Source organism: Sminthopsis crassicaudata, chromosome 1 (assembly GCF_048593235.1).
Source record: "Sminthopsis crassicaudata isolate SCR6 chromosome 1, ASM4859323v1, whole genome shotgun sequence".
NCBI lineage: Eukaryota > Metazoa > Chordata > Mammalia > Dasyuromorphia > Dasyuridae > Sminthopsis > Sminthopsis crassicaudata.
The window spans coordinates 29,847,390-29,872,607 of NC_133617.1; the positions used below are offsets into that span (position 1 = coordinate 29,847,390).

Genomic DNA, 25,218 nt, shown 5'->3' on the forward strand with positions numbered 1-25,218 from the left:
GTTTGGGTAGCTGGCCTTTGGTGGACTGCATCGATGGGCACAGCCCCACATAGTGGGACAGCTATGGGATAGCAGACCCAGACTCCAGAATCTTCAGGCTGGAAGGAACCTTAGAGACTATCCCCGTTCAACTTAGGAGCCAAATGATTTGATCACAGCCAGCCAGACTCTTCAGAGACCCAGGCCCCAGATCTTCCTGCCCAAACATCTCCTGATATCCTGAAGGCCCCGAGGAACTCTAAGGGCTCTTTCAGACCTTTCCTCAACACTCCTAGACCTATGCTATTCTAGAGTAGTTCCTCCCAAAGTCTGGTCTACACAACAGACCACTGGGCCCCAAGTCCAAATTCCTTTAGTCACTTACTAGCTGTGGGACATTGGGCCCCAGTTTCTTGATCTGTACTATGAGGGATTGGACCTCCTAATTTCAAAGGGCCCTCCCAGTTTTGGAGCCACCTAGTCTTAGGATGATCCTCTGAACAACAGAGACTCTTATGTAACTGTCTTCAATTCCTCAAGGATAAGTGATTTCATTAGCATGGGCAAATCAAAGGTGACACTTGCCCAAATATCTGAGTGTCTAGAAGATGGAAAGGGCTACACTTATTCCTGGCACAAATTCTTCTGTCTTCTTTCAGAAAACATCAGAAGCCCTTCATCAATGTCTCATCAAAAGCAGCCTCACTCTTCCAGTTCATTCTGAACCAACAAAAAGGAGTCCTCAAAAATATTTGAGAACTATAGCTCTAAAGCAGAATCAGACAGAGCATGAAGGAAAGCTGGCAAAGCAGGACCAAGGGAGAACTCTGTACCCACAGAAAAGCACCAATGCCCTCAAGTTATCCACAGCTAGCGGGCCCTCTTAGAGAAATCCCACTGTTCTGTATCACACATCAGGCAAAAGAGAAAAGATGGCTGACCCTCCCTGGCTCCGGCTCTAGTTCCTTCTGGCAGATCTCCAGAGTGACCAGCTTTCTGTACCTGTTCCCAGAAGGAGTCAATGAAGAGATGCCCATCCAAGTAGCTTACCTTGTTGTAAGTGTAGGGTGTGGGCGAGGTAGGTATAATCCCAGATTTCTCTTTTTGATGCCTTCTTTGTGCCTCTAATACCTGTTGGACCAAGTCAAAAGCAGAAAAATCACCATTAACCAGAAAAGTCATTCACTTTGACCTTAGGACTTCTAAGAGGGCCAGTGGGTCAAACAACTTAGTTTTGGTCAGCTTTCCAGTCACACAAATACATCAAGTCCTGTTCCTTCCCTGCAACATTAGAATCTAGTTGGGAAAGTTCATCTCTCCTAAAAAAACATATCTTGCTGTGCTAGAGACATATTTTAACCATAGTCCGCTATGCTAAGTAAGTTATCATCAAAATTTATTCTACTGAGAAATCCATATGAACCACTCTGAGCCCATTTATGTGCTCCTGGAATGTGAGAAAAGAGCTCTCAAGCCATTTCCTTGCAGATGCATCACAACTCCTTGCCCACAGGAAGGGGTCAACAGCCTGGGCTGGACCCTAGACACCAATCACTTAGACCAATTTCCTCATTGTGCAAATGAGGATGCTTGAGGGTCAGAGAAGGAAAGCCCAGTTCTTGAGGTCAAAGAGTTAGGAAGTGGAAGAGATAGGATTCAAACCCAGGTTCCCCAACTCCAAATTCAGTGTTTTTGCTAGCTTTTTCCGGGAGAGGTATTCACTTTTTCAGAAGTCACCCATTCCTAAATGATGAGACAACAAACATCTGCCAGAATCGTGAGAAAAAGCTAACCCAACTCTAAAAATGGACAGAATCAGGTCTTTAAAAATCAAGAGAAGGAAGCAGCTCCAGATGAAATGTTAACTAGGATCTTGAAAGTCTTAGAGTTTGTGGCTGCTCAGAGCTAAAGATCATAGAGAAGGAATGATTTTTCCCAAAACTACAAAAGGAGAATTAAAAGAAAAGTCTGTGATCATTTTGAAAAAATGATGATTAACAAGCAGCAAATGGCTTCATCAAAAACTGGTCATGCTAAAGTAATCTCACTTATTTTTGACTGGATTACTGAACTGGTAGATCAGGGTGAGAGTACATAAGTGCCCAGGCCTGGCACCTGGCACCAAATAAGTGCTTGCTTATTACTTGACTGAAATCTAATTAATTTAGAAAGACTTCCCGTTATCCTTGTGGATGAGAGGCATAAGCTGGGCAGTCAGGTGTGTCCAGAACCGATGGGACGATCAGACACAAGGAAGACTTAGTGTTGCTGCTGTTGAGTCACTTCAGTTGGGTCTGACTCTTGGTGATTCTATTGGGAGTTGGAGAGGATAGTTGGCCGTTTCCTTCTCCAGCTCATTTTTACAGATGAGCAACTGAGGTAAACAGAGTGAGGGGACTTATCTAGGGTCACATGGCAAGTAAAGGTCTGAGGCTTGATTTGAACTCAGGTCTTCCTGTATTCAGGCCCTGTACCCTGTGCCACCTCACCATCCTTCAGAGAAGAGCAGAGGAGATGACCCTGGTGAAGAAGAAAGCCCTAGGAAGGGCAGTTAAAGACATGGAGAATGTTTAACCTGAAGGGAGAAAACTCAGCAAGGACATGGTCACCTCCAGGTCCCAGAAGGATCTCATTGGGAAAGAAGCATGGGAAAGGAGTCAGGGGCCAGGACCTGGGGCCTGGTAGAGGGGGAGGGGGCTGTACAGCTTGCTGCACAAACCACCACCACCTCCTAGTGGATACTCAAGAGCTCCCTCAAAGGGTGCATGGCTCTCGCCCTTCCTGGCCATGGAGCAAAAAGGATTCTCAGTCTATACGGCTGAGGTTCTGACTGGGGATTCCATGAGTAGGCCCAGAACTCAAGAAGATCAGAGGGAGGGAGAGAGGCAATCAAGAGGCAATCAAGAGGCAGAGCAGCCTGCAGGAGCCTGACTTCTCTGAAGGATGTGGCGACCACTAGGGGGTGCAGGAGTGCCGGGCCTGGAGTCAGGCTGGAACACTGGGACCACAGGCAGGTCCTCTCGCCCTGTCTAAGTCCCCTCACCCTATGTGACCCTAGGGAGGTCCCCTCATCCCGTGTGTCTCAGTTTGCTCCTCTGTAAAATGAGCTGGAGCAGATGGCCAAGCACTTTGCTATTTTTGTTAAGAAAACCCCAAATGTGGCCACAAAAAGTTGGACATGACCAAAAATGACTGAAGCCAACAACAACAAGAAATGAATATGATGAAAACAGAGCTGTTTAGGGAGATTAACATGCACTAATACAGAGGAAAGCATGAAAAACCATGAAGGCACACGCAATAATGACAAAGAACATTATAGGAAAGAACAAAAAGTACAAACTCTGTTACTTATGTTCATGAAAGGAGAGTCCTCCATTCTTTGGAGGAGAAGCATTCCATATTTTGGTTAATTTTGAAGAACTGCTTTCTTCTCTCCTTTTTTATTCTTTAACAAAGGATAACTTAGTGCGTGTGAAAGGAAGAGGAATATAAATGGAAATGAAAGTGAAAGAAAAAAAAAAAAGGATACAAGCTGGCTCTGTGTTTTCACTGTAGGGAACTTCCAGGTGAAGAAACCCCCTCTACCTATGCAGGTGGTAAAAAGATTTTATCTTTCACAACTGTCTGTGATGAATTGGGAAAGCCATTCTGGAAAGCTAGGACACCTACACTCCAAAGAAATAAAAGAAAGAGAAAAAGGATCCTTGTGAGCAAAAATATTTATGGCAGCTCTTTTTCTAGTGGCAAGGAAGTGGAAACTAAGGGATACCCGTGAATTAGAAAATGGTTTTATGGTACTGAATTGTAATTAAATATTATTGTGGTATAAGAAATGATGAAGGAAACAGTTTCAGAGAAACTTTGAGATGATGCAGAGGGACACAAGTAGAACCAGGACAATGACAACAACACTGTCAAAACAAGCAATTGTGAAAGACTTTTAGGAACTATAATGAAAACAAAGATCAACCTCAATCCCAAAGGACCACGATCAAGCCTGCGGCCCATCTCCTAACAGATACAGAGTGCAGAGACAGCTTTTATTTCACATTGTCAATGCAGGAGGAGTTTGTTTTTCCTGACTGTATCTACAAATTTGTGACAAGAGTTGTTTTTCTTCTCTGGTGAAAAAAGTGATGGGAGGGGTAAAAATGGATTTATATTTATTGAAAAATGTAATTAAAAAAAAAAGAGATGTAGTTAGACTGAATGGTATCGAATGTCCCTTCCAACTTTGAGATTTTGTGGGTACTAAAAATAAATGAATGAAACTTTAGGAGAAAAACCTCCAAGAAGAATGGAAAAGTCAGTAAGATACAAGTTTAACCATATCTCCAAAATATTTTGTTTCAACCAATTCTGAATTACATCAGAAATAACAATGAGGGCATTGCCATATAGAGATATTATCCTAGCTGCCCTCCTCCCAGATCCTTTCTCAAGCTTGTTAAATACTTTCAAGGTGATCTGACCAGGACAGAGTAGAGCGGAATTAGAAACTCCCTCATTGTGAACCCAACTGTTCCCTTACTGTAGACTGACAGCACCCTACTTCTCTTGGGCTGCCATCCTGAATCCTCAGGAACTTCACAGCCACTAAACTTCCAGACCACTTAAACTGTCACCTTGCTGCAGCTCCCAGACCCTATACGTGGGACAGGGACCTTTTAAATTCAGGGGAGGCCTTTTCAGTGTTGCCCATTAACTGTCTTTTTATGAGACTGGGCCCACAGCCAATTGGAGCCTGTTGAGTGAGCTCTTTCTGGATCCATGCCAACTTTGTGCCATCCACAAATGTGAAGAGCCCACATTACACCTTCATCCAAGTCCTAGGGCCAAGCAGCATTCCCCTGGAGACAGCTTGGTGACTTGGGAAATTTCTGTCAAAAGACTCTGCTGAAACCGAGGCAAACCTTCTCTCAGCAGCCTCGTCAGCTCCCGTTCTTGGAATTACCACAAATAAAAGGAAATAAATTTAGCCTCACAGGGCCAGCTCCTAAGGAGAGTATGCCGGCCTCTCCTGAAAAGGCCCTCGACATCTCCTTGACCAGCACACTCTGGCACTTTGCTGGGCACCCTCTCTCCTTTTTGGAGAATCAGTGCACTAGCTTTTCTCCAGTCCCGTGCCACTGCTCCAAATTGCCCCAACCTTTTGTGGAACTCTGTGGCAATGTGGACAGAGTGACTCAGCCTTGGGTCAGGAAGCCAGGGGTCCAATCCCACCTCTCCCAACTCTGGTAAAGTCGCTTAAACTCTGAGCCTTGGTTCCCATGTCTGAAAAATAACATCAATTGCTAGAAGGTTCAGCTATTAGGGTTACTATTATGATGTTTTTTTATGAATATGTTGCCATCTTCACAACTCTGGTAAGTGTGTATGATCATGCTGCTTGAGATTGATTAACGAATGGTAAAGACAGTGTTACTTGTCATTTCTGAGGCAGCAAAGCAAAACAGAATGCTGCACCCGGAATAAGGAACAGATGAATTCAAACAGACCTCAGACACTCACTAGTGCATTGCCCTGGGAAGGTCACTCCATCTCTGCCTGCCACAGTTTCTTATCTTTAAAATGGGCATGACAAGTCACTTAACCCCCAGCCTCAGGAAAAAAAATAAATAAAAATAAAATGGGCATAACAATAACAGGACCTAAATCCAAGAATTGTTGTAAGGATAAAAACTAGATGATACTTATAAAATGCGTTACAAACCTCCAAGTGTATTACAAATGTTAGGATTAGTATTATCATTTCAAAGATCACCAGTAGGGGTTCAGAAGAGAAATGAACAATTTCAGGGTCGGGAGAACAGGGTGCAAAGCCCCAACTCTGCCATGGAGCACCCCCTCCATTAGGCCTCTAGGTCCCCAGGGTCTCTCCTCTGGGCCAAACACTAAGGGCAGTGAGATGCTCTCCTGCAGCTTCCTCACTTCTCTGACATTTCAGCCCCCATTTGACATTTGCATTCTGTGCTGTCTTCTCTGAACCTATGGTACAGAAGAAAACTTGCATATGACTGAGCAGTTTAAATCAGGTATAAGTGAAAATTATCCCATGTTCCTAAAGCTAAACCTAGTAACACCCTAATAAAATACTAGCCATGCTCTTGGATTTTATTTCTAAAAACTCTCATTTGTAAGAACCTAAGAAGGAAAGAAGGTGATGGCGTCAAAAGAATACTGATAAACAAGGTATTCATTTCTTCACATTAAAAAATGCTTCTGGAACAGGAAAAGCTCATTCTTACCTGAGGTGCTACATAATAAGGGGTAAATTGTGGCGTCATCAAGTCTCCTTGGTCAATTTTGGCAAATCCAAAGTCACACAACTTAACTGGAGCATCCTAAAAATGAAGATATAACAAGTAGGATCTATCATTTGTAAGTTCGGCCTTGTGTTGACTGTCATATACAGGAATGACACCCAAATGAACATCTGGAGTAAGCAGGGCCTGGGAGAAACGATTCACCCAACTAAGGTAAACTGAGATACGACTTTGTCTTTGTCCCAACCAGGAAAAAGAACAATAGAAACCTAAGCCTGAAGCCAACTGTGTCCCAATTTAGTGGCCTTTTACTTCCAAGAGCAGACAGAATCCCTGACTGTTTCCAGGCTAAAATTGACAGTTAAGTGCAAAATGCTTAATGCTACTCTTAATGCTTGTCATAAGACTTAAGAGGAGAACTTAAACCAGAAGAACAAATATGTAGTAATAAACAGGGTAAAAAACTCCTGGTTTTATCAGGTGCTCCCAAACCCCAGATTTCAATTCAGTCCACACAACAGGCCAAATCCCTTCTATCTCCTCCCTTCCCCCCCGCTGGAATCAAGCCTGACTGTGGTCCTGGGCTCCAGCAACTGGCATCGGTTTAGACAACAGGCCCCTCTCTCTTGCCAAATATAGCGATGGAAGCCAATGCCGAGGACACATGACTTCTGAGTGATATATATGAGGGCTAGTAAAGGACCGGACTAAGGCATGGATGCCTTGTGGCCTTCTGGCCTAAGCCCTCCCTGACTTCTCCCCCGTCCCTCCCCCAGATCTGGGTCATGCAGCCTGAACCAGGGCTCTAAGAACCTAAAACAGCCAAAAAGCCAGGTTTCTCACCAAAGAGTTATCCTTGAAGAGCAGATTCTCAGGCTTGAGGTCTCTATGTGCAATGTTTAGTGAGTGACAGTGCTGCAAAGCCAAAGCTATCTGGAAAAGGGCACAATAAATCAACTGAAATTTAGGAGCAAGAAGTGGCTACATTCCCCTTGCTTAGTTAGACCTCTGAGGAAAACGGTAATGATTAGCCTTTTTCCCAAGACGCAGATGAGACATTTTCAAATAGACAGTATTTTCAGAGAAACCCAAAGCAGAATACATGAAAGACCAATCACACCAAATTAAACCAAGCAATCAAATTTAGCTGCAAGCTGCCAGGACAGCAATGCTGGCAAGTCATGTCCTTTGCAGTCCAAGTTGAGGTCCAGAGTAAGCAGGTACATTCTTGTGGCAGGTGGGCAGCAGCTTTACTAAGACAGGTACAAGAGAGTTCCCAGAGTTCCGCTGCAATGGGAGCTTTACAAAGTATATTCCTCACAACATCCCTGTGAGGTAGGTCACAAAAGTACTAATCATTTCTATTTTGCAGATGAGGACACTGAGTCTCAGAGAGGTGGAACACCTGGATCTGAATCTTTTGTTCTTCCCATTACACCATATTGTGTTCTCCTGTCCCCGGGCAATAACAAACACTATTAAGTTTAGAAGCCAGTTACATTCTGTGATCTTCAACTACAGGTTCTGACTTTGAAAGCAAAAAAAATCTGAAACCTTCCAGCTGAATTTTTCCATCTGATTTTCCTATTAGCTCTTGCTAAATGTTGAAAAGTTGTTTGTCTATGTGGGCTTGGCATAGGAAACCAGGTTCTGTTGTCTTCGAGATAACCACAGGACATCCTTTATTCCAAAAGAAATTTTAATGTAAGATAAGTTATGCTAACAGAAGAGAAGATTTTTAAAAGAGATTCAAAGCCTGAGTAGCATTTCCCAGTTATTCCAAAAATAACATTCTTCGCTGCTGCTCAGCGGCATCATGGAAAATTTGGCAGTACTTTCTACTCAGAACTATTTGTGCTTTGGGAAATGGTTTTTTTCTCCCCTCAGCTGGCCTGAAAACACAACCTCTGAGACTTAGCTTTTCACCTTCTCAAGAGGCCTATTCTCCAGCTGGATTCATGAGGTAAATCATCTCTATGACAACCAAACATGAGGTCACCAAGAGGAAGACTATAACCCTCGATAGAGATAGGCAGGACCAGGGGAAATCCAGGGAAACAAAGATCTGGTAAACACTGAGAGATTGAAGAAGACAGAGGAGGGAAGGCTACCCGGGCACCCACACATGCACCTGCACTCGCACACTCACACACACTCTCCCCACCACCCCTGGGATTTTTACAGGCACAGTTGTCTTAGAATATACCCCAATAACATACAGTTCTCTTGGCATTAACAGCAGCATTTAACCCAACAGCCACAGCACATAAGAGATTCCTATTTCAAAGCAAGACACCCAGAGCTCCAGTCTATACAGACTATCATCTTCCGAACGTGAGCAGAATAACTAGAGTCACACTGTTGGCTTCAGGGAACAGCCGTGTCAAGGTTACAATCCCTGGCATCTAGGGGACCTCCAAAGGCACCAGATCACAGAGGTCCCATCTCTCCTGTCCAGACGGCTTTTCCGATCACATAACAAAGCAGGCAATGAGAGCATCAGATCAAACAAAGCTTTCCTTGGGGCTTCCTCATCTCCCCCCCAATGAAATTGTTCTTGCCCCACGTTTGCAGTTGGGTGGCTATGCAGGGGTTCACTTGCCTGCTTTGTTACTTGGCTGGCTTGCTTCTCTGTAAAGTGCCGGTGCTGGCTGATTCTGTGAAATAGCTCTCCCCCTTCCATCATCTCCATTACAATTAGGAGTCGAGCCCTGTTTGAAAGCATTTGATTTTTGTTAAAGTGAAAAAAAAAAAAAAAAAAAAAAAAACAACTCAAACATCAAGTTGTTGACCTAACGATGCACATTTCACACCTGGAAAAGGTGCTACCCTTTTATCCATTTTAAATATCGCTAGTTGTCTCTGTCCCCTTCCTCTGGTTCTCCCAAGCAGACCCTACCGTGCCACACAAAATTAGGCCAGCTAAGACAACTGGAATGGAAGCAAATCATTTGTCTTTCGATCCCTGAAGACTTCTTTATATCTTTAACAGATTCTGAATGTCACTAGGATTTAAGATGGGATCTTAAGTGCAGCATAGAACAAATATTCCCTAGTTTGTGGATGGGATCACAAGAGCCAATGTTCTAGTGCAGGAAGATATACCAGAGGCCACTAGTCCAACATTCTCATTCTACTGATGAAGAAACTAAGGCTGACAAAAGCAGGTTAAATGACTTGTTGTAAGCATCAGGGAAACGCACTGAATTCAGAGGAAGTGATCTTAACACTATACCATGGAATTACACTGAAACGTTGTCACTGTGCTCCCTTCCTCCCCTCACCCCAAAAATGTGTTTTAGGGGGCATATGACAGTAACATTACTGATTCTGCACCGTAAGGGTCTGTTCTTCCTCCTAGCCCCAGTGAATACGGGCAAGGCGAGGTTACAGAGAGGGATGATCTGTGGTCCTGGTGGGAAAGAGACTGACAATAATCATGTCTTCACTGGTACCAAACCACTGAGCAACCCAACCACAGAGACCATCTCCCAGGAAAAGCAAGATTCAACCAGCAATTGCCTTGTCTCACTGGAACTACTAAATGCCAAGAGTCAGACATGTCCCCCAAAAGTTCCCAAGAAGACCCGTCCTCTTTCAGTCACCTCTTCTCAATACAAAGGCTTCATATCTAAATGTTGCTGGCTTCCGAAAGCTTTTGCCTCCTTATAAAACAGGACTGTTTGGTTTGTGATCTATATATATCACAGTAAGCCATAGCATTCTTCATTTCCAAAGTCAAGGAGCGGTGCTTGTTACAAATGGTGAGAGAGTCAATCTGGGCTGAACAGTAGGAAACACTACCTTTATGTCACGTGGAAATTTATGGTTAACTCCATTCTATTAACTGGTTTTTTTATGCTCAGGTCAACTTGTAAAATTTTGCCTTAAACACCACCAAGCAGAGAAATGTGGAGCAGAATGTTCCATCTCTCCCCAGCAACTTACCTTGGGCTGGACTCATGAGGAAACTGCACACTATTAGCGTACACTTCAATAATCTGCACAATATTTGGGTGTGTGGCGCACATCATGTGCAAACGTACCTTAGAGAAAAAAGAGATGTTACCATGTGGCGGGATTGCAAAAGCTTTCCTTCAAACTTTCCAAGAGCCTGGACTACACAGAGCCCAGTGGAGTGAGGAGAGCAATTTCCAGGAAGAAAGCCCAATGCCTGGAACTGACAGAAGGGTTTTTTCTGAATAAAAAGAGAAGACTGGATCTTCAAGGAAATTCTCTAATGAGACAGTCTGAACTTAGATTTGGAGAGTCATACAATCTAACTCTCCTCTGGCTGCCACAGCAGCTAAGCTGAAGCTGACAATTGCTGGGCCAAAGGTCCCAGCTACTCATACATATTTTTCCAGTGATATTTCTATGAACTAAGTCCCCAAATTGATGGACTTTGTACCTTACTGGTTAATGGAAAAGCAAACTGAATAATAAGAATCAGCCCTGGGCAGAGCCTTATTTTTTCAGTAAGACAAGAGATTCCTGGGTGTACAGTCTCTGGCATTCAGGAACAGTCTGGGCAAGAGAAGGAGGGCCTTGCAACAGCGTGTGGCCTTCAGTTCACAGCCCTCCAACGGGGCCACCCCCCAGCACATCTCTAGGAGGGCCCTCTGTTCCCTTGCCCGCTGCTCCTCCGGCTTCTCCCTCTTCTGCACTGCCCACACTCACACTCAGAGCTGTGACTGCAGTGAACAGACAATGGAGCCAGCACAAACCCTCAGAAGCAAGGACCAGAAAGGCTACCCTGCTGGTGCTACTGCAACAACTTCTTCAGAGAAGCTTAAACTGAAATAAGAAAGGGAGAACAACAGGCCAAGCTTTTCCCGAGACAGAATCAAATTCTCTCCTATGTGTCTGTGTCCTTTTAGGAAGGCAAAATGCCCAATATCCAGCTACCTTAAAGGTAATGAAGGAGGAAAAAGAACTGTTTTTATACATGAAAATGGAGGAAAGGAGGAAGGAAAGAGAAAAGCAGACATGGCTCATACCTCATTCCGAGCTTTTGGACGATCCAGAAGAATTTTCAGTGCAAATCGTTCTTGGGTGGATTTTTTCACACAGACCCTGATGTGGGGGAAAGGGGTGGGTTTGGTCAGAGATCACATCACAAAGAAAACCCTGCCCTTTATCTACATATCTGATATAAACTATAGAAAAAGCAGCATGCTGGGAAGAAGTCTGCCTCAGCACTCTCATCAGGCCTGGGCCGAGGGCACCATCCTGCTGCAGCTCCCACATAATTCTGAGCAGAAGCCACAGGGCAGCAAGAGCTCGTTCGATTAAAGCTCTGCCAGCGTGGCTCCACAGCCCTACCTCCACCTACCACTACCCCAAAGCTACATCCAGGTAAAATACAAAAACTCTGGGCCTTATTTTTATTTCTAAATGTAGGAAAGTTGTACTATCATTCTCCATGTAGTTCCAAGTTATTTTCCAATCTGGCTGGACATCTGACATTCCCAACATCCCTTATCAGGGCCGTGTCATCACATTTCTTGCGTGGCAAAAGTGCTATGCTCTCTGTTAATATAATCACTGCAGGTCACACATCAACACAGAATCTGTGTCACAAAATGACTCGCAGCATTCTAGGGGAAGGAGGAGGGAACAAGACAGCATTTGAGTTAAAATCGATCTTCCAGTATCCATTTTGAAAGCAGACATTCAAATGCATAGTTTCTTACCTAACTGGACCACTAATTCCAGCTCCCAATTTCTGAGTCCAATTAATATTATATTCTTCTAAAATGGAGGTCTCCTATTAAAATAAAAAGGGAGAAAGAGGGAAGAGGAAACAAAGAATTAGTCCCTTAATGAAGGTTCAGAATCTTCTAGGTCTCGGAAAGTATCTTAAACATGGTATATATTTGATCAAATAAATGTTTGCTGAATAAATAAATTCAGCTAGCATCACAAAGATGCCCCTTTTGCATAATATGTCAATTGAAAAAAACTATGACACACCTGTAGCAGTGGACAATGGTACGATGTTAATCATTGAAAATTTAGTCACCTTATTTGCAACAAGTTCAACATCTCCAGAAAAGTCAAGATAAAAGGCTTTGTCAAGCTCACATAAGCATGCAAAATTAACGATACTGATAATAATAACTTTTGTTTAGATACAACAATTTTTTTCAAAATAAGCTCTAAATCATTATTTAAAACAACTCCTCTCAGGTTGGCTAACATGACAGAATAAGAAAAGCCAAATGTTGGAGGGCATATGGAAAAATTAGGATACTAATACGTCGTTGCTGGAATTATAAATTGATCCAACCATTCTGGAGAGCAATTTGGAACAAAAAGAGCCAAAAAATATGTATAATCCTTGACCATACTCCTAGAACTCCTAGGTTCATATTTCAAAGAGATTTTAAAAAAAAGAAAAAGAAAAAAAAAAAGAAAAGGAAAAGGACCTATATGTACAAAAATATCCATAGCAGCTCTTTTTGTGGTAGCAAAAAGTTGGAAAGTGAAGTGATAGCTATCAATTGGGGAACAGAATGAACAAATTGTGGCCCATAATTCTGATGGAATATTCTAAGAAATGATGAGCAGGATGCTTTCAGAAAAATCTGGAAATCCCTTACATGAAGTGATATACAGTGAAGTGAAAAGAGCCAGAACAGTCTAATCAGTAACAACAATAATGTATAATAAGCAACTGTGAATGACTTAGCTATTCTCAGCAAGACAATAATCTAAAACAATTGCAAAGGATTTATGATGAAATGAAATTATGAAAAAAAACCTTTCCAAAGAAAGAACTGATAGGAGTCTGAAAGTGGAACAAAGCATATTTTTTTAAACTTATTTTTCCTGGGGGCAGTATGAAAAAAATCTGTTTTGCAATATGGAAATACATGTTACATAATTCTACATGTATAGTCTATAACAAATAACTTGCCTTATCAATGAGAAAGGAGGAGAGGAAGAGAATTTAGAATTCAAAATTTCTGGGGAGGGAGGCAATCAGGGTGAAATGACTTGCCCAGGGTCATACAGCTAGAAAGTATCTGAGAATGGATTTGATTGTCCTGACTCCAGAACCAGTGCTCTATCCACTGTACCGCCTAGCTGCCCCTGGAATTCAAATTTGTAAAAAAAAAAAAAAAAAAAAAAAAAAAAAAGTTAAAAATGTTTTCACAATTGGAAACTTTTTAAAATACTTCAACAAATTTAATTATAAAACTAAGATACAGATACTTAATCTGGGGTTAGTAAGTTTTTTTAATATTTTGATACTTGCATTTCAATATAATTGGTTTTCTTTGTAATCATATGGATTTTATTCAAAAATGTTATTTAAAAATATTCTGAGAAAGAACCCATGAGCTTCACCACACTGCTAAGTCATCAAATTTTTATTACGTGTCCACAATGTGCCAGGCACTGTACATACAAATAAATTTGTATTCTCTTTAATTTTTTTTTTTTTTTTGCTTCATCGTTTTTTGGTCATCCATAGCCATTCATTTTCTTAAAAAATGTTTTTAAAAAATAAATTTCCTTATGAATCACACTGGGAGAGAAAAATCAAAACAAAAGGGAAAAACCATGAGAGAGAAAAAAAAAAGTGAACATAGAATGTGTTGATTTATATTCAGTCTCCATAGTTCATAGTTGAACCACTGAGAAAAACCAAATCTTTCATAGTTGATCACTGTACATTCTTGCTGTTACCATGTATACTGTATTCTACTTATACTGCATGTTCTGCTCATTTCACTCAGCATCAGTTCACGTAAGTCTCTCCAGGCCTTTCTGAAATCGGCTTGTTCATTTTTTGTAGAACAATGATATTCTATTACTTTCATATATCATAACTTATTCAGCCATTCCCCAACTGATGGACATCCACTCAATATCTAATTCCTAGTCACCATAAAAAGAGCTGCCACAAACATTTTTGCACATGTGGGTCCCTTTCCTCTTTTATGATCTCTTTGGGATACAGGCTCAAATAGAAACACTGCTGGATCAAAGGGTATGCACAGTTTTAAAACTTTTTGAGCATAGTTCCAAATTATTCTCCAGAATGGTTAGCTCAGTTCATAATTTCACCAACAATGCATCAGTGTCCCAGTTTTTCCACATCCCCTCCAACATTCCTCATTATCTTTTCCTGTCATCTTAGCCGATCTGACAAGTGTGAGGTGATATCTCAGAGTTGTTTTAATTTGCATTTCTCTGATTAATAGTGATTTAGAGCATTTAGAAATTTGTATTCTCAAAGAACTCACAATCCAATGGGGAGACAACAAGCAAATAATAATGTACAAACAAGATAGAATCAGGATCAATTGGAGATAATCAAAAGAGAGAAGGCTCTAGCAACAAGAAGCATCAGAGAAAGGCTTCTTAAAGAAGACGAAACCAGAGAAGCCAGGAGATGAAAATGAGGAGGGAGAGAACTCCAAGTATGAGGGAAAGCCAGGGAAAATGCTCTAAGGGCAGTAGCTTGGATTATAGAAACCATGGGGGTGCACAGGATAAGAAAACTGGAAAGGTAGTAAGGGAAATGGGTTATGAAGAGCTTTGAATCCTGCTTTATTTGATCCTGGAGGTAATAGGATGTCATTAGAGCTTACTGAATAAGGGTTCTATGTGGTTAAACAAAAATGGACTGGATGGGGGAGAAACCTGAGGCGGACGACCAACCAGAAAGTTATTACAACGGCCCAGCGTAAGGTTTAAAGTGATTGCATCTGGACAATTGCAGAAAGAACAGGAGAGCATGTGGGAGAGACATGACAAAGGCAGAAGCAATGGGACCCAGCAATAGATCTGGGAAGTAAGAGAGGGAGAAGTCGAAGGTGACACCTGAGTGGCAAGTCTAGATGAGGTGAAGAATGAGAGTGCCCACTACAATAATAAGAGAATTACTTCATTTTGGAGATGCACTGAATTTAACATGGCAACAGTACTGACACTTCAAGTTGTGGAAAAGGCAGGAGACTGGAGAACAGGAAAGATTAGAGTTGACTCAGATTGGAAATAAACACTGGAAATTCTGAAGAGAAGTCTCAGTTGAATCATGAAGAAGCTAGACCATGAAGTTAAAAGACAGAGAAGAAAAAGTGGGGGCACTGAATCCTGGGTCCTTGCTTTAAAACAAAAACAAAAAAGTCAAGTGCCTGTCCCTAGAAATTTAAGAAATAACAATTTATCACACAATACTGCACACACAAAGAAAGTAAAATGAGGAAGAGGGAATAAGTTACTAACCAAAATAAATAAGGCAGATAAGAAAGTTCAAATAAAAGTATCAGCAGTGACTAAAAACAAATAGCTTCTAAATCCTCAACAGCACTACTTGGATTAGGAGGCTTATGTTATCAATTATCAGTCTTCTTGCCCAGAATCACACCATACAGTCTATCAAAGAATCATAGACTCGTAGAGAATTATTCCCCAATATCTGTCAAAACCAAGAGATTTCAAAAAACTATTCATTTTTAACAAATATTTACTGAGCACATTCAAGTGGCTTCCATTGTCCTGGGGAGATAGGCCACATAAGTAGAAAAGTAAATAAAGATAATTTAAGCCAGTGAGAACCCCATACACAGCAGGGAAGATCAGGAAAGGTCTTTGGGAGGAAATGGCACTTACACTGAATCTTGAAGAAAGTTATAGATTCCCAGAAATCCCAGGGAGGAAGGAAAGCATTTTACCCACAAAGATGCACCCAGAATTGGTTTAATTGGGCAAAAACCAAATGGGCAAAAGATATAAACAGGAATCTAAGGTATTCTAAAATTCTATTATTTTAGAATAATTAGAAGTAATTAGAATTAACAATATTATTTTAGAATTAATAATAAATAATGTAACCATGTGAAAAAATGCTCCTTATCACTATTAGAAAATGCAAATTTGAGCAACTCTGAGGTTCCATCTTAGACCTCTCTGATTCACTGGAAGCCACTTGAATGTGCTCATAAATATTTGTCAATCAAAAATGACAAATGCTTAAGGAGCTAGGGAAAAAACAGGGACATCATTGCACTGGCAGTGGAGCTAAGACATATCCTGGCCACTTTGGAAAGCAATTTGAAACTATGCCTAGAAAGTTACCAATCTCTGACCCTGCAAAATTACTATTCTCCAAAAAGATCAAAGCAAGAGAAAAAAACTCCACCTTGGGAGGTAGGTGATATTACAATCCCATTTTACAGATGAAGAAACTGAGGCTGAAAGACATGAAGCCATTGCCCAGAGACAAACAGCTAATTAGTGTCTGGCCTGGATTTGAATTCAGGTTTTGCTGCCTCTAGCCTCTATACCCCAAGCTGATTTTGAAGTATAAAGACAACTCTGAAAGTCTTAGTAAGTGTAATCATGCCAACAAAAGGAGGCCATTCCAGAGGAGGAATGATGAAGCAGCTCCCCACCTCCTGAGGGAGATCATGGATTCAGGGCAAACACCAGGACATTCTTTGGGAGCATGCACAGTTCAGGCATCTGTTTTGCTTTGACTGCATATTTGTTAAAAGTTTTTTTTTTTTCTTTTCTTTTTCAAGAGGAGACAAAAGTGGAAAGGGGGAGAGGTTAATTTTTGCTCACCAAAAAATGTAATTTAATTTTCAAAATGTAATCTTTTTCAAAAAAGAAACTAAGCAAACTCCTATTGGAAAGTTGTTTGAAAAGTTAACATTTATCATAAAAAAAGGGAAAAGGACCCACATGTGCACAAATGTTTGCAGCAGCCCTTTTTGTGGGGCAAGGAGCTGGAAACTGAGTGGATGCCCATTAGCTGAATGGCTGAATAAGTTATAGTATATGAATGTTATGGAATATTATTGTTCTGCAAGAAACGACCAACTGGATGACTTCAGAGACGCCTGGGGAGACTTACAGGAACTGAGTGAAGTAAGTACAATCAAGAGAACAGTGTATAGGACAACAAGAAGATTATGTGATGATCAATTCTGATGAACTGGGCTCTTTTCAATAGCAACATGGGCCAATTCCGATGGCCTTGTGATGGAGAGAGCCATCTGCCCCCAGAGAGAGCACTGTGAGGACTGAATGTGGATCACAACATAGCGTTTTCACCTTTTTTGTTGTTGTGTGCTTGCATTTTATTTTCTTTCTCGTTTTCTTTCTTTTTTGATCTGATGTTTCTAGTGTACCATGATAATTGTGGAAATACATAAACAAGAATTGCCCATGTTTAACCTATACTGGATTACTTGCTTTCTAGGAGAGGAGGTAGGAGGAAGGGAGAAAAATTTGGAATACAAGGTTTTACAAGGAGGAATTTTGAAAACTAACTGTATATATTTTGAAAATAAAAAGTCATTATTTAAAAAACAAATAAGAAGAGGAGGTAACATTATACTTGAAATTGTTGTAAAAGCAATTGCTCCTCTTCTAGGCCTTCCCAAATCCCAGCTCTATTCCCATCATTTTCCTCAGTTAGATATTACAGCTTTATTAATATTTCCATGGACATTATCCTTGTTGAATACAAGTCTAAATCCTATTGCACCAGAGAAGAAATAGTCCAACACGTCAATGTTAGATTGACTGCAACTGACAGGTTTACTCAGAAACCTCAAAGCCAGAAGTGAAAAAGTGAGACGGGATCGGTAATGGAAGCCTACTAGCAAGAAAGGCTTCCTGACAATCCCTCAGTAAGTTTTTACTGAAAACCTACTACCCGCTGGTTAAGAGGAACACAAAGACACAGGAGAAACTGTCCTTGAATGTAAGTAGTACATCCAAATAAAGGAGACAGGAATAAAGATATAAAAAAGATAGAGTAAATAAATCCATCAAAAAGCACTGACTAAGCACCTATACAATGCTCAGAATGATATTCTAGTAAGGGAGACAAAAATTACACTGGCATGGAAAATGGAACGCTAAACATGAATTCATGAAAAGTGAGTTCTAAGCCAGTTTCTGCCATTCACTAGCTAGGTGATATTAGACAAGTCACTTTGCCTGTCTGCCTCAGTTTTCTTATCAGTAAAATAGGGATAATAGCAGCACTGACCTCCCAGAAAAGTGAGATGGAGGGCACTAACAGTTCTGGGGACCAAGGAAGACTCCAGGTTAAGCCACTCTTGATGATGGGGACTCTGAAGCAGAGGTGAGGAAAAAGTACAAGCTGGGCCCAGGAAGCGTCACCACAAAGGCGTCCTTTTTGGATTTGGGGGTGTACTGTAATATTCTTCTCTAAAATGTACTGTTCTCTGGGAGGTTTCTTGGAGGGCTTCTGGGGGCAGCCTTCCTTTCAGTTCAGTAATTACAAGTGCAGCCAGGAATTAAGTCCAAACCCTTTATTGTCTCTTTCAAAGTCTTGTCTCCTTCCTTGGGCCTTTCTTAGAGGCCTATCTCTCTCCTTGGTTCCGAGAGCTCCTACCACTAGTCCTTTGCCTCTGCCAGTTTCTGCCTCTAGCTCCCTCTGAATGTCTCCGAATCCAAAGGTTTGTACTCGAGCCTCCAGCCACAACAAAGGTGGAAGATGGAATGAATCTGTCTCAGCCAAAGAGAGCTTCTAGTGCGCTTGTCCTTTCTGGCCCTGAGAGCTCCTCCTTATATATCCCACACTGAGTACACACCAATCATTATATCACTAGGAAACCATTATTTGTTATAGGATTAAATTAATGCTAAACTAGATTTAACCACTGTCTCCTCAATTCCACTTACTTAGCGCCTTGCAAGAATCCTAACAATGTATCTTGGGGAAGTGCAGAGGGGGCGCTGCTTTAGCCACACTGGGGTCTTCAAGGCCTTTTGGAAGCGGAGAGTTCAGCCGGGAGCAAGATGTCTGAGGACTGAAAAGGTAAGAAGGGGTCAGGCAGTGGAGAGCTTTCAATATCAAAGGAGAGTCTCCTTGATGAGCCCTGGACACTAGTGGCTTTCAGAACCAGGCTTGTCCCTCAGGAAAGTCACCTTGGGAAATGATCCAGATGATGGTCAGTTTGGTCTGGGCTGGAGAAGAGAACTGAGGCAAGGAGGCCAAGTAGATGGGATAGCTTAAGGGGAAGCAGCTCAGGGCCTCACTAGAATGGTGGCTGTGAGGGGGGGGAAGGGAGAGATTTATCAGGGAGATGTGAAGACAAAACCAACAAGGTCTGGGCTGGTCAGAAATTTGGATGCCAGATGGTGCCCTCGATACAAGGGGAGTCTTGGAGGGGAAGTCTGTTTTGGACGTGCTGAGCCAGGCAGCCGGCTGAAGAGGTGGGGCAGGAGCTCCTGCAAGAAACCTAGGCTGGATGTCCAGATTTCTGCACAGAACTAACAAGTGAACTGAGTCACAAGTGAGATTGTGTAAAGAAAGGAAAAGGAAGTCCAGCACAAACTTTGGGGAATACCCCCCTAAGTTATCCAGAGTCAGATAAACATTCATTAAGCACTTACCATATGCTAGGCACTGGGGGGTACAAATAAGAAAAAGAAAAGGCATCCTTGCCCTCAAAGAGCATACTCTCCAGGACGATGGAAAGGGGCCAGGGGCACCAGGAGGTGACCGGCACAGGGCACCCTGGTCTAAGGAGTTGGAACTAAGTGGGTCATAGATGGAAAATAAAGGAGCTGGAAGGTCCAAAGGCTAAGGGGAGAAGAGCTGAGGGAGACTGGAAGGAGTGAAGGTTTCAAGGCTGAGGTAATACCGTGGTGAGATTTTTTTTCAGCAAAGTTCAGCAAAGGAGAATAAAAGAGAATGGCCAGCGTGGCAGGGCAGCGTCTCCCAACCCCCGCAAGAGGAGGGCCAAGGGTCACATTGTGGCAAGCACTGAGAGGATTCGACAAGAACGGTGAGAATGGAAAAAAGCCGTTCTCTGGCCACAAGAAGAACATGGATAGCTCTGGAAAGGAGAGCTGCGCCGAGTGAGGTGGGCAAGCACAGAGGGCTAGGGAGAGAAAGGAGAAGAAGCAGCGGCCCCCAGACCTTCAGAGGGGAGGGGGCAGCCAGGAGGCCCAGGAGGCTGGCCCTGGACCAGCATGGTGACCCTGAGCAGGCCAGTCAGCCTCTGTCCTCCTCTACGAATGGTAGGTCCTCTCTATCCAGGGTTCATACACTTCAATGCTACGTCAATGCCAGTTGTCATGACAACGACCACCATCATTATGTGGTCTCTATCTATAGAGAGCAGTAGGAGCCAATTTAACAGAGGCTGGAGCAGGTCGAGGCAAGAAGGGAAGGGGTCAGCAGACAGGGAAAGACTGGGGGCGGAGCAAACTGCTGAACAAGGCCTGGAGGGTGGGGCAAAAGGCCTCTCCCCCATGAACAGAGTGAGGGGGGGATGGTGGGGATGGTGGGAGGCAGAGCCCACAGCCAGAGCAGCTTTCAGAGAAAGACCCCAAGCTTGGCTCAGTGAAGGGCAAAGTTCTCAGATGAGAGAGTGGGGGGAAGGCTGCAGAAAGGGGGAGAAGGCTAAGCATTGGGTGAGCAGGACACAGAGTTGAACCAGAGGAACAGCAGCACCCAGGGTGGGAAATGCCTGGCAGTGGGAAGTGGGGAGCGCCAGGCAGTGAGGAGTGCTCAGCATGGGGAGTTCCGGGCAGTGGGCAGCGCCCAGTGGTGGGGAGTACCCATCTGACCACAGACCCGACAGCCAAGGCAGCCGTGTGAGGGAGAGACTTGGCGGGGAACAAGGGGCTGGAAGTCCCAGAGAGGACAGTGAGCAGCTTTAGGGGATGTAAGGCCTCGGTTCTGCTGTGGATCACTTGTGGGAGACAACAAGGTAAGAGCATGACCATTCCTGTGTGGAGTTAAGGGAGAGTAGAGGAGTCACGGAAGCTGAGTAAACTGAAGACTCGGATGTGGGTATTTGAAGGAACATGAACACATGCTGCCGAGGATCAAAATCGGGATGGAAAGAAATCCTATAAACAGCAATACTAAGTTCACCAAAGAAAATGTGAATGGTTGAACCCAACTATGAAATTCTTTAGAGGTAAACCAAAATTTATATTTGGAATTTTAAGTAGTTTGGAGCTCCCAGACCTTCTTGCATGGAGGAGCAACACTAATCAATCAACAAGGTCTTATTTTAATATGTATTCCTCTATCTGTGAAATAGAAAGCAAAATAGTGTTCCCAAAGCTCAAAAAGCTTATCTTTTCTCAAGGGAGAAAAAGGGTAAACCTAACTCCACATAAAACTACATACATGAGGTGATTTGTTTAGGAAAGAATGAGCTGAAGAGATCAAGAAAATGCTCATGAAGATAAAAGTGGCACTTCAGCTAAATTCTGAAGGAAAAAAAGGACTCTGAGGGGCAGAAGTCTGAAGGGATCACATTCTAGGGCTGGGACAGCATGTACCCAAAGCAGGGAAATGAGAGATGGAACATCATGTGTGAGGAACATCGAGATGACCGGTTTGGCTGGGCTGGAGATCTGGGAAGAGAAGGGACATTAAATATAAATCTGGAGAAGGCTAGGATCGAGTTGTGAAAAGGGTTCCAAAGGCAAACAGGAAAATTGTGTTTGAGCCCTCCTGCTGTCCCTGCTTCTGGCTCTTCATCAGCCCACATATTCAAACCACTTCCAAATCTCATCAATTCTTTCTCCAAGACACCTCTCACTGACATCCTCCCCACTCAAGCCTTGATCTTTCACCCAGACTATCTCAATAACTTCCTGTTTGATATCCCTGCCCCAACTCTTTCAGTGATTTTTCTTAAAGCATGACTCTGAAGGTTTCAAGCACTGAGCCTTCGTCACCATCCACAACACAGCCCAGGCTGACCCTCTCACCTGGAAGGCAATTCTTCCTCATCTCGGTCTCTTATATTCCCTGGTTTCCTTCAAGATTCAGCAAATAATAATCTAAAATCAAAACTAGTTAGCACTTGCATGACAATTGAAGTCTGCAAGGCTCTTTTCAAATACTATCTCCTTACATCCTAACAACAACTCCAGGAAGCAGGTGTTATCATTCTCATTTAATATGGGGATAAAAGCAGACAAGTCTTGTCAATGGTCACATAGAAAGTTGGTATCCGAGGCTGGATTTGAAATCAGATCTTCTTGACTAATCCAGCACTTTGTCCACTGCTTTTGCTTGTTTAATATTTTATTTTTTCCAATTACATGTAAAAACAATTTTAACTTAAAAACAACAACAAAAACTTTTATCTATTTTGGATGCCAATTTGGCAGTTTATTGGATGGGGGTGATGAGGAGGAACATGTGGGCAAGGAAGCTGAGGAAGACTCCCATGTTGTGAACCTGAGTGATGGCAAAGATGATTATATTCGAAACAAAAACCAGAACATCCCAAAGAGATAAAAGTTGGGGGGTGGGGGGGGAGAGACCATTTGACTAAAATATGAAACAGAATATTTTCCTTGGAGATCTTTATTATAAAGTTCCTATCAATTCTGCCTATAATGACTCTAAGAGACTATTTCTTAATAAGCATTTATTAATCACCTGCCATGTGCCAAGTACTTCAGTTTTTTTCTTCTTTTCTCAAATTTTATTTTTAAACCACCTATATCACCTAATATATCTTCCATCACCTCCTGTCCCTCCCCCTCCCAGAGGGCCAGCATAACAAAAAATATAAAATTGTTTAAGGAAAAAACAATTTAGCCAAACTAACCAACATACAGAAAAAGCTCGACATTATATGCAGTATTCCACACCCCTAATCCTGGGCCTCTGAACACAGGGAGGGGCAATGCCTTCACTTATCTCTTCTCCGTGATTCACGTAGTCCGTACACTTTGGCCACATTCCATTTCAATTGTGCTGTGGCGCTCCTCGCATTGTTACAATCATTGCATATATTAATCTCTAGACTCTGTTTACTTCACTTTGCATCTATTCATATGGCTTTCTATGCTTTTTTGGAGTTATATTCCACAAATCTTTCCACAACAACTCTAGCACTGGCTATTCCCATTTTTGTTATCTTTGCCAATTTGCTCAGTGTAAACTTCGTGGTTGCTTTTAATTATATTAATTACATTTCTCTTATGTATTTTGAGCATCATTTCATATCGTCGTTCATAATTAACAATTCTTCTGGTAAGAATTGTTCGTTCATATCCTATGACTGCCCTGCCAGAGAAAGGCTCTGGTCCGTATATTCTGGTTAGTTACCTACAGCTTAGATGTTAGATCCTTACCAATGCTCTTCTTCCAGATGACCGCTTCCTACCTTATTCCAGTTGCATTAATTTTGTTCATTTCTATTAGAAATTTATCATTTTACTTTGGTAATCATCTCTCATACATTTCTTGGTTCATAATTCACCTCCTAACCACAACTGTGAAAGATTCTGGCTCTGGTTTGCTACTCATTTTTTATAAAAGATCATTAATATTTCACTTATGTATCTCAATTTTGCATTTACTATAGCATATGACCTACCTAGATGTTTCTGAAAACATACTCTGATGGATCCTTGCTCTCACTGACACTCTCTCATGACTCTCTCATGTCATTTGGCTCTCAATCATGCCTATAAAGGCTCCCCAGGGGATCCTCCTCCACCCCTTCCCCTCCTAGCATTTACTCCATAAGCTGAAGGTGGGATAATTACATGCGTTCCATTCTGAGCCACAGTGTGTGCTCCTCCACAACAACTGAACTAAATTCAACACCAATATGGAAAGCCCCACATTACAGCCAACAGCAGATATTTAAGGAGGGATCAAGGTGCCGATATCTAAACTGGACTGCTTCAGGACTCCGAAACAGATTTCAGAGAGCATCAACTCAAGCAAATAATGTTCTAATTTTTAAAATATTTATTGAGCACTACTAGGTATAACAGATTGCTAGGAATGTGGAAGAATAAATGTGTAAATCTCAGCACTACAAAAGTTGACAGTTCAGTAAAGGAGATTATCAAGGGCAATAATAAGTACGGCAGAGTGAGTGATAAGAACTAAAAGAATTCGGAGGAAAAACGGATCAGGATCCACAATCCCTCCCCTAGAGTGTAGGTCAAGAGGCACTTACTCGGTGCCAAGTGCTTGTTATCTCCCAGGGCCTTCCGAGCACTTCTATCATGGATCACTCCAAGAGCTAACATAATCCCATGGACAGTTTGGGATTTGGAATTGTCCCCCAAGTTCCAACATTTATCTACTACCTGTGTAAACTACTTAGAGATCACCTGGCTTCTCTTACTGAAACCATGTCACCCCTGACAGGACCCTCCAGGACGTCCAGCACTGCTCCCAACCCCAGCAGCTCCCTCTGAGCCCTGGCCCCATCAGGACAATCTCCCCTGGGAGACTAGAGTCTTCCAGTCCTTTCCTTCCAGGAAAAACAGCCCTATCATCTCCAAGATCAAAGCTGTTTCCCCTTTCTTATCCTCTTCTTTCTGGGCTCCAGCCACTAGCAGCTTCCTAGGCTGTGGCCCCTCAGTCTCACGAGTCCTGGGGCTGCCAATCACAAATAAATGATCTAGGTGAGAGAACAAAAGGCATGCCAACGTGTTACAGACCCAAGTTTTAGGAGAATGATGGAGCCAAGTACTGGGAATAAATGGATGGTGCAAGAGATTTCCCTCAGATACCCTTAACTCCACTAATCCCTAAGCACACTTTGGTATCAGGCTTAAAACTTCTGGCTGCGATGCAGGCTTCTAACACAGGATCCAGCTGTGACTGCTACAAGAGACAGACCCGGTCCTGGGTCCTCAGGGTCAAAGCTTATGATGTGCCAGTTCACATTATGCTGCCTCTTAGAAGGGGCTAGACATGGGCACAGCAAGTCGAAACATTCAAGCAATATTTTATACCAAAATATCGCATATAACTATTAATAAGCTGTTAATCAAGAAAAGCTGCAAAATGTGGACACTAGAAAATGAGTTTGGCCTGTGCTCAATTTCCCTTGAGTTGAAAATTCTGACTTTCTAAAGTGCATCTCTTACTTACATATCTAAAAAGCAAGGCTTATAAGGCTTATAAATTATACATGCAATTTTTTCCCTTGGGTCATCTTCTCAATGATATATGATTCAG

General features: G+C 42.4%; 1 protein-coding gene across 2 annotated transcripts in view; it reads right to left on the minus strand.

The window, feature by feature from the left end:
* MAPKAPK5 (MAPK activated protein kinase 5) overlaps positions 1 to 25,218 on the minus strand; it is a 49,607-nt gene that overhangs the window by 20,969 nt on the left and 3,420 nt on the right. For both annotated transcript variants that reach the window (XM_074297292.1, XM_074297291.1), the window contains exons 2-8: positions 11,945 to 12,018; positions 11,249 to 11,324; positions 10,197 to 10,294; positions 8,851 to 8,959; positions 7,092 to 7,181; positions 6,231 to 6,326; positions 1,030 to 1,110 (exon numbers count right to left, since the gene is read on the minus strand). In XM_074297292.1, coding sequence (XP_074153393.1) covers positions 1,030 to 1,110; positions 6,231 to 6,326; positions 7,092 to 7,181; positions 8,851 to 8,959; positions 10,197 to 10,294; positions 11,249 to 11,324; positions 11,945 to 12,018 — 624 coding nt within the window. The remainder of the gene's footprint in view (positions 1 to 1,029; positions 1,111 to 6,230; positions 6,327 to 7,091; positions 7,182 to 8,850; positions 8,960 to 10,196; positions 10,295 to 11,248; positions 11,325 to 11,944; positions 12,019 to 25,218) is intronic.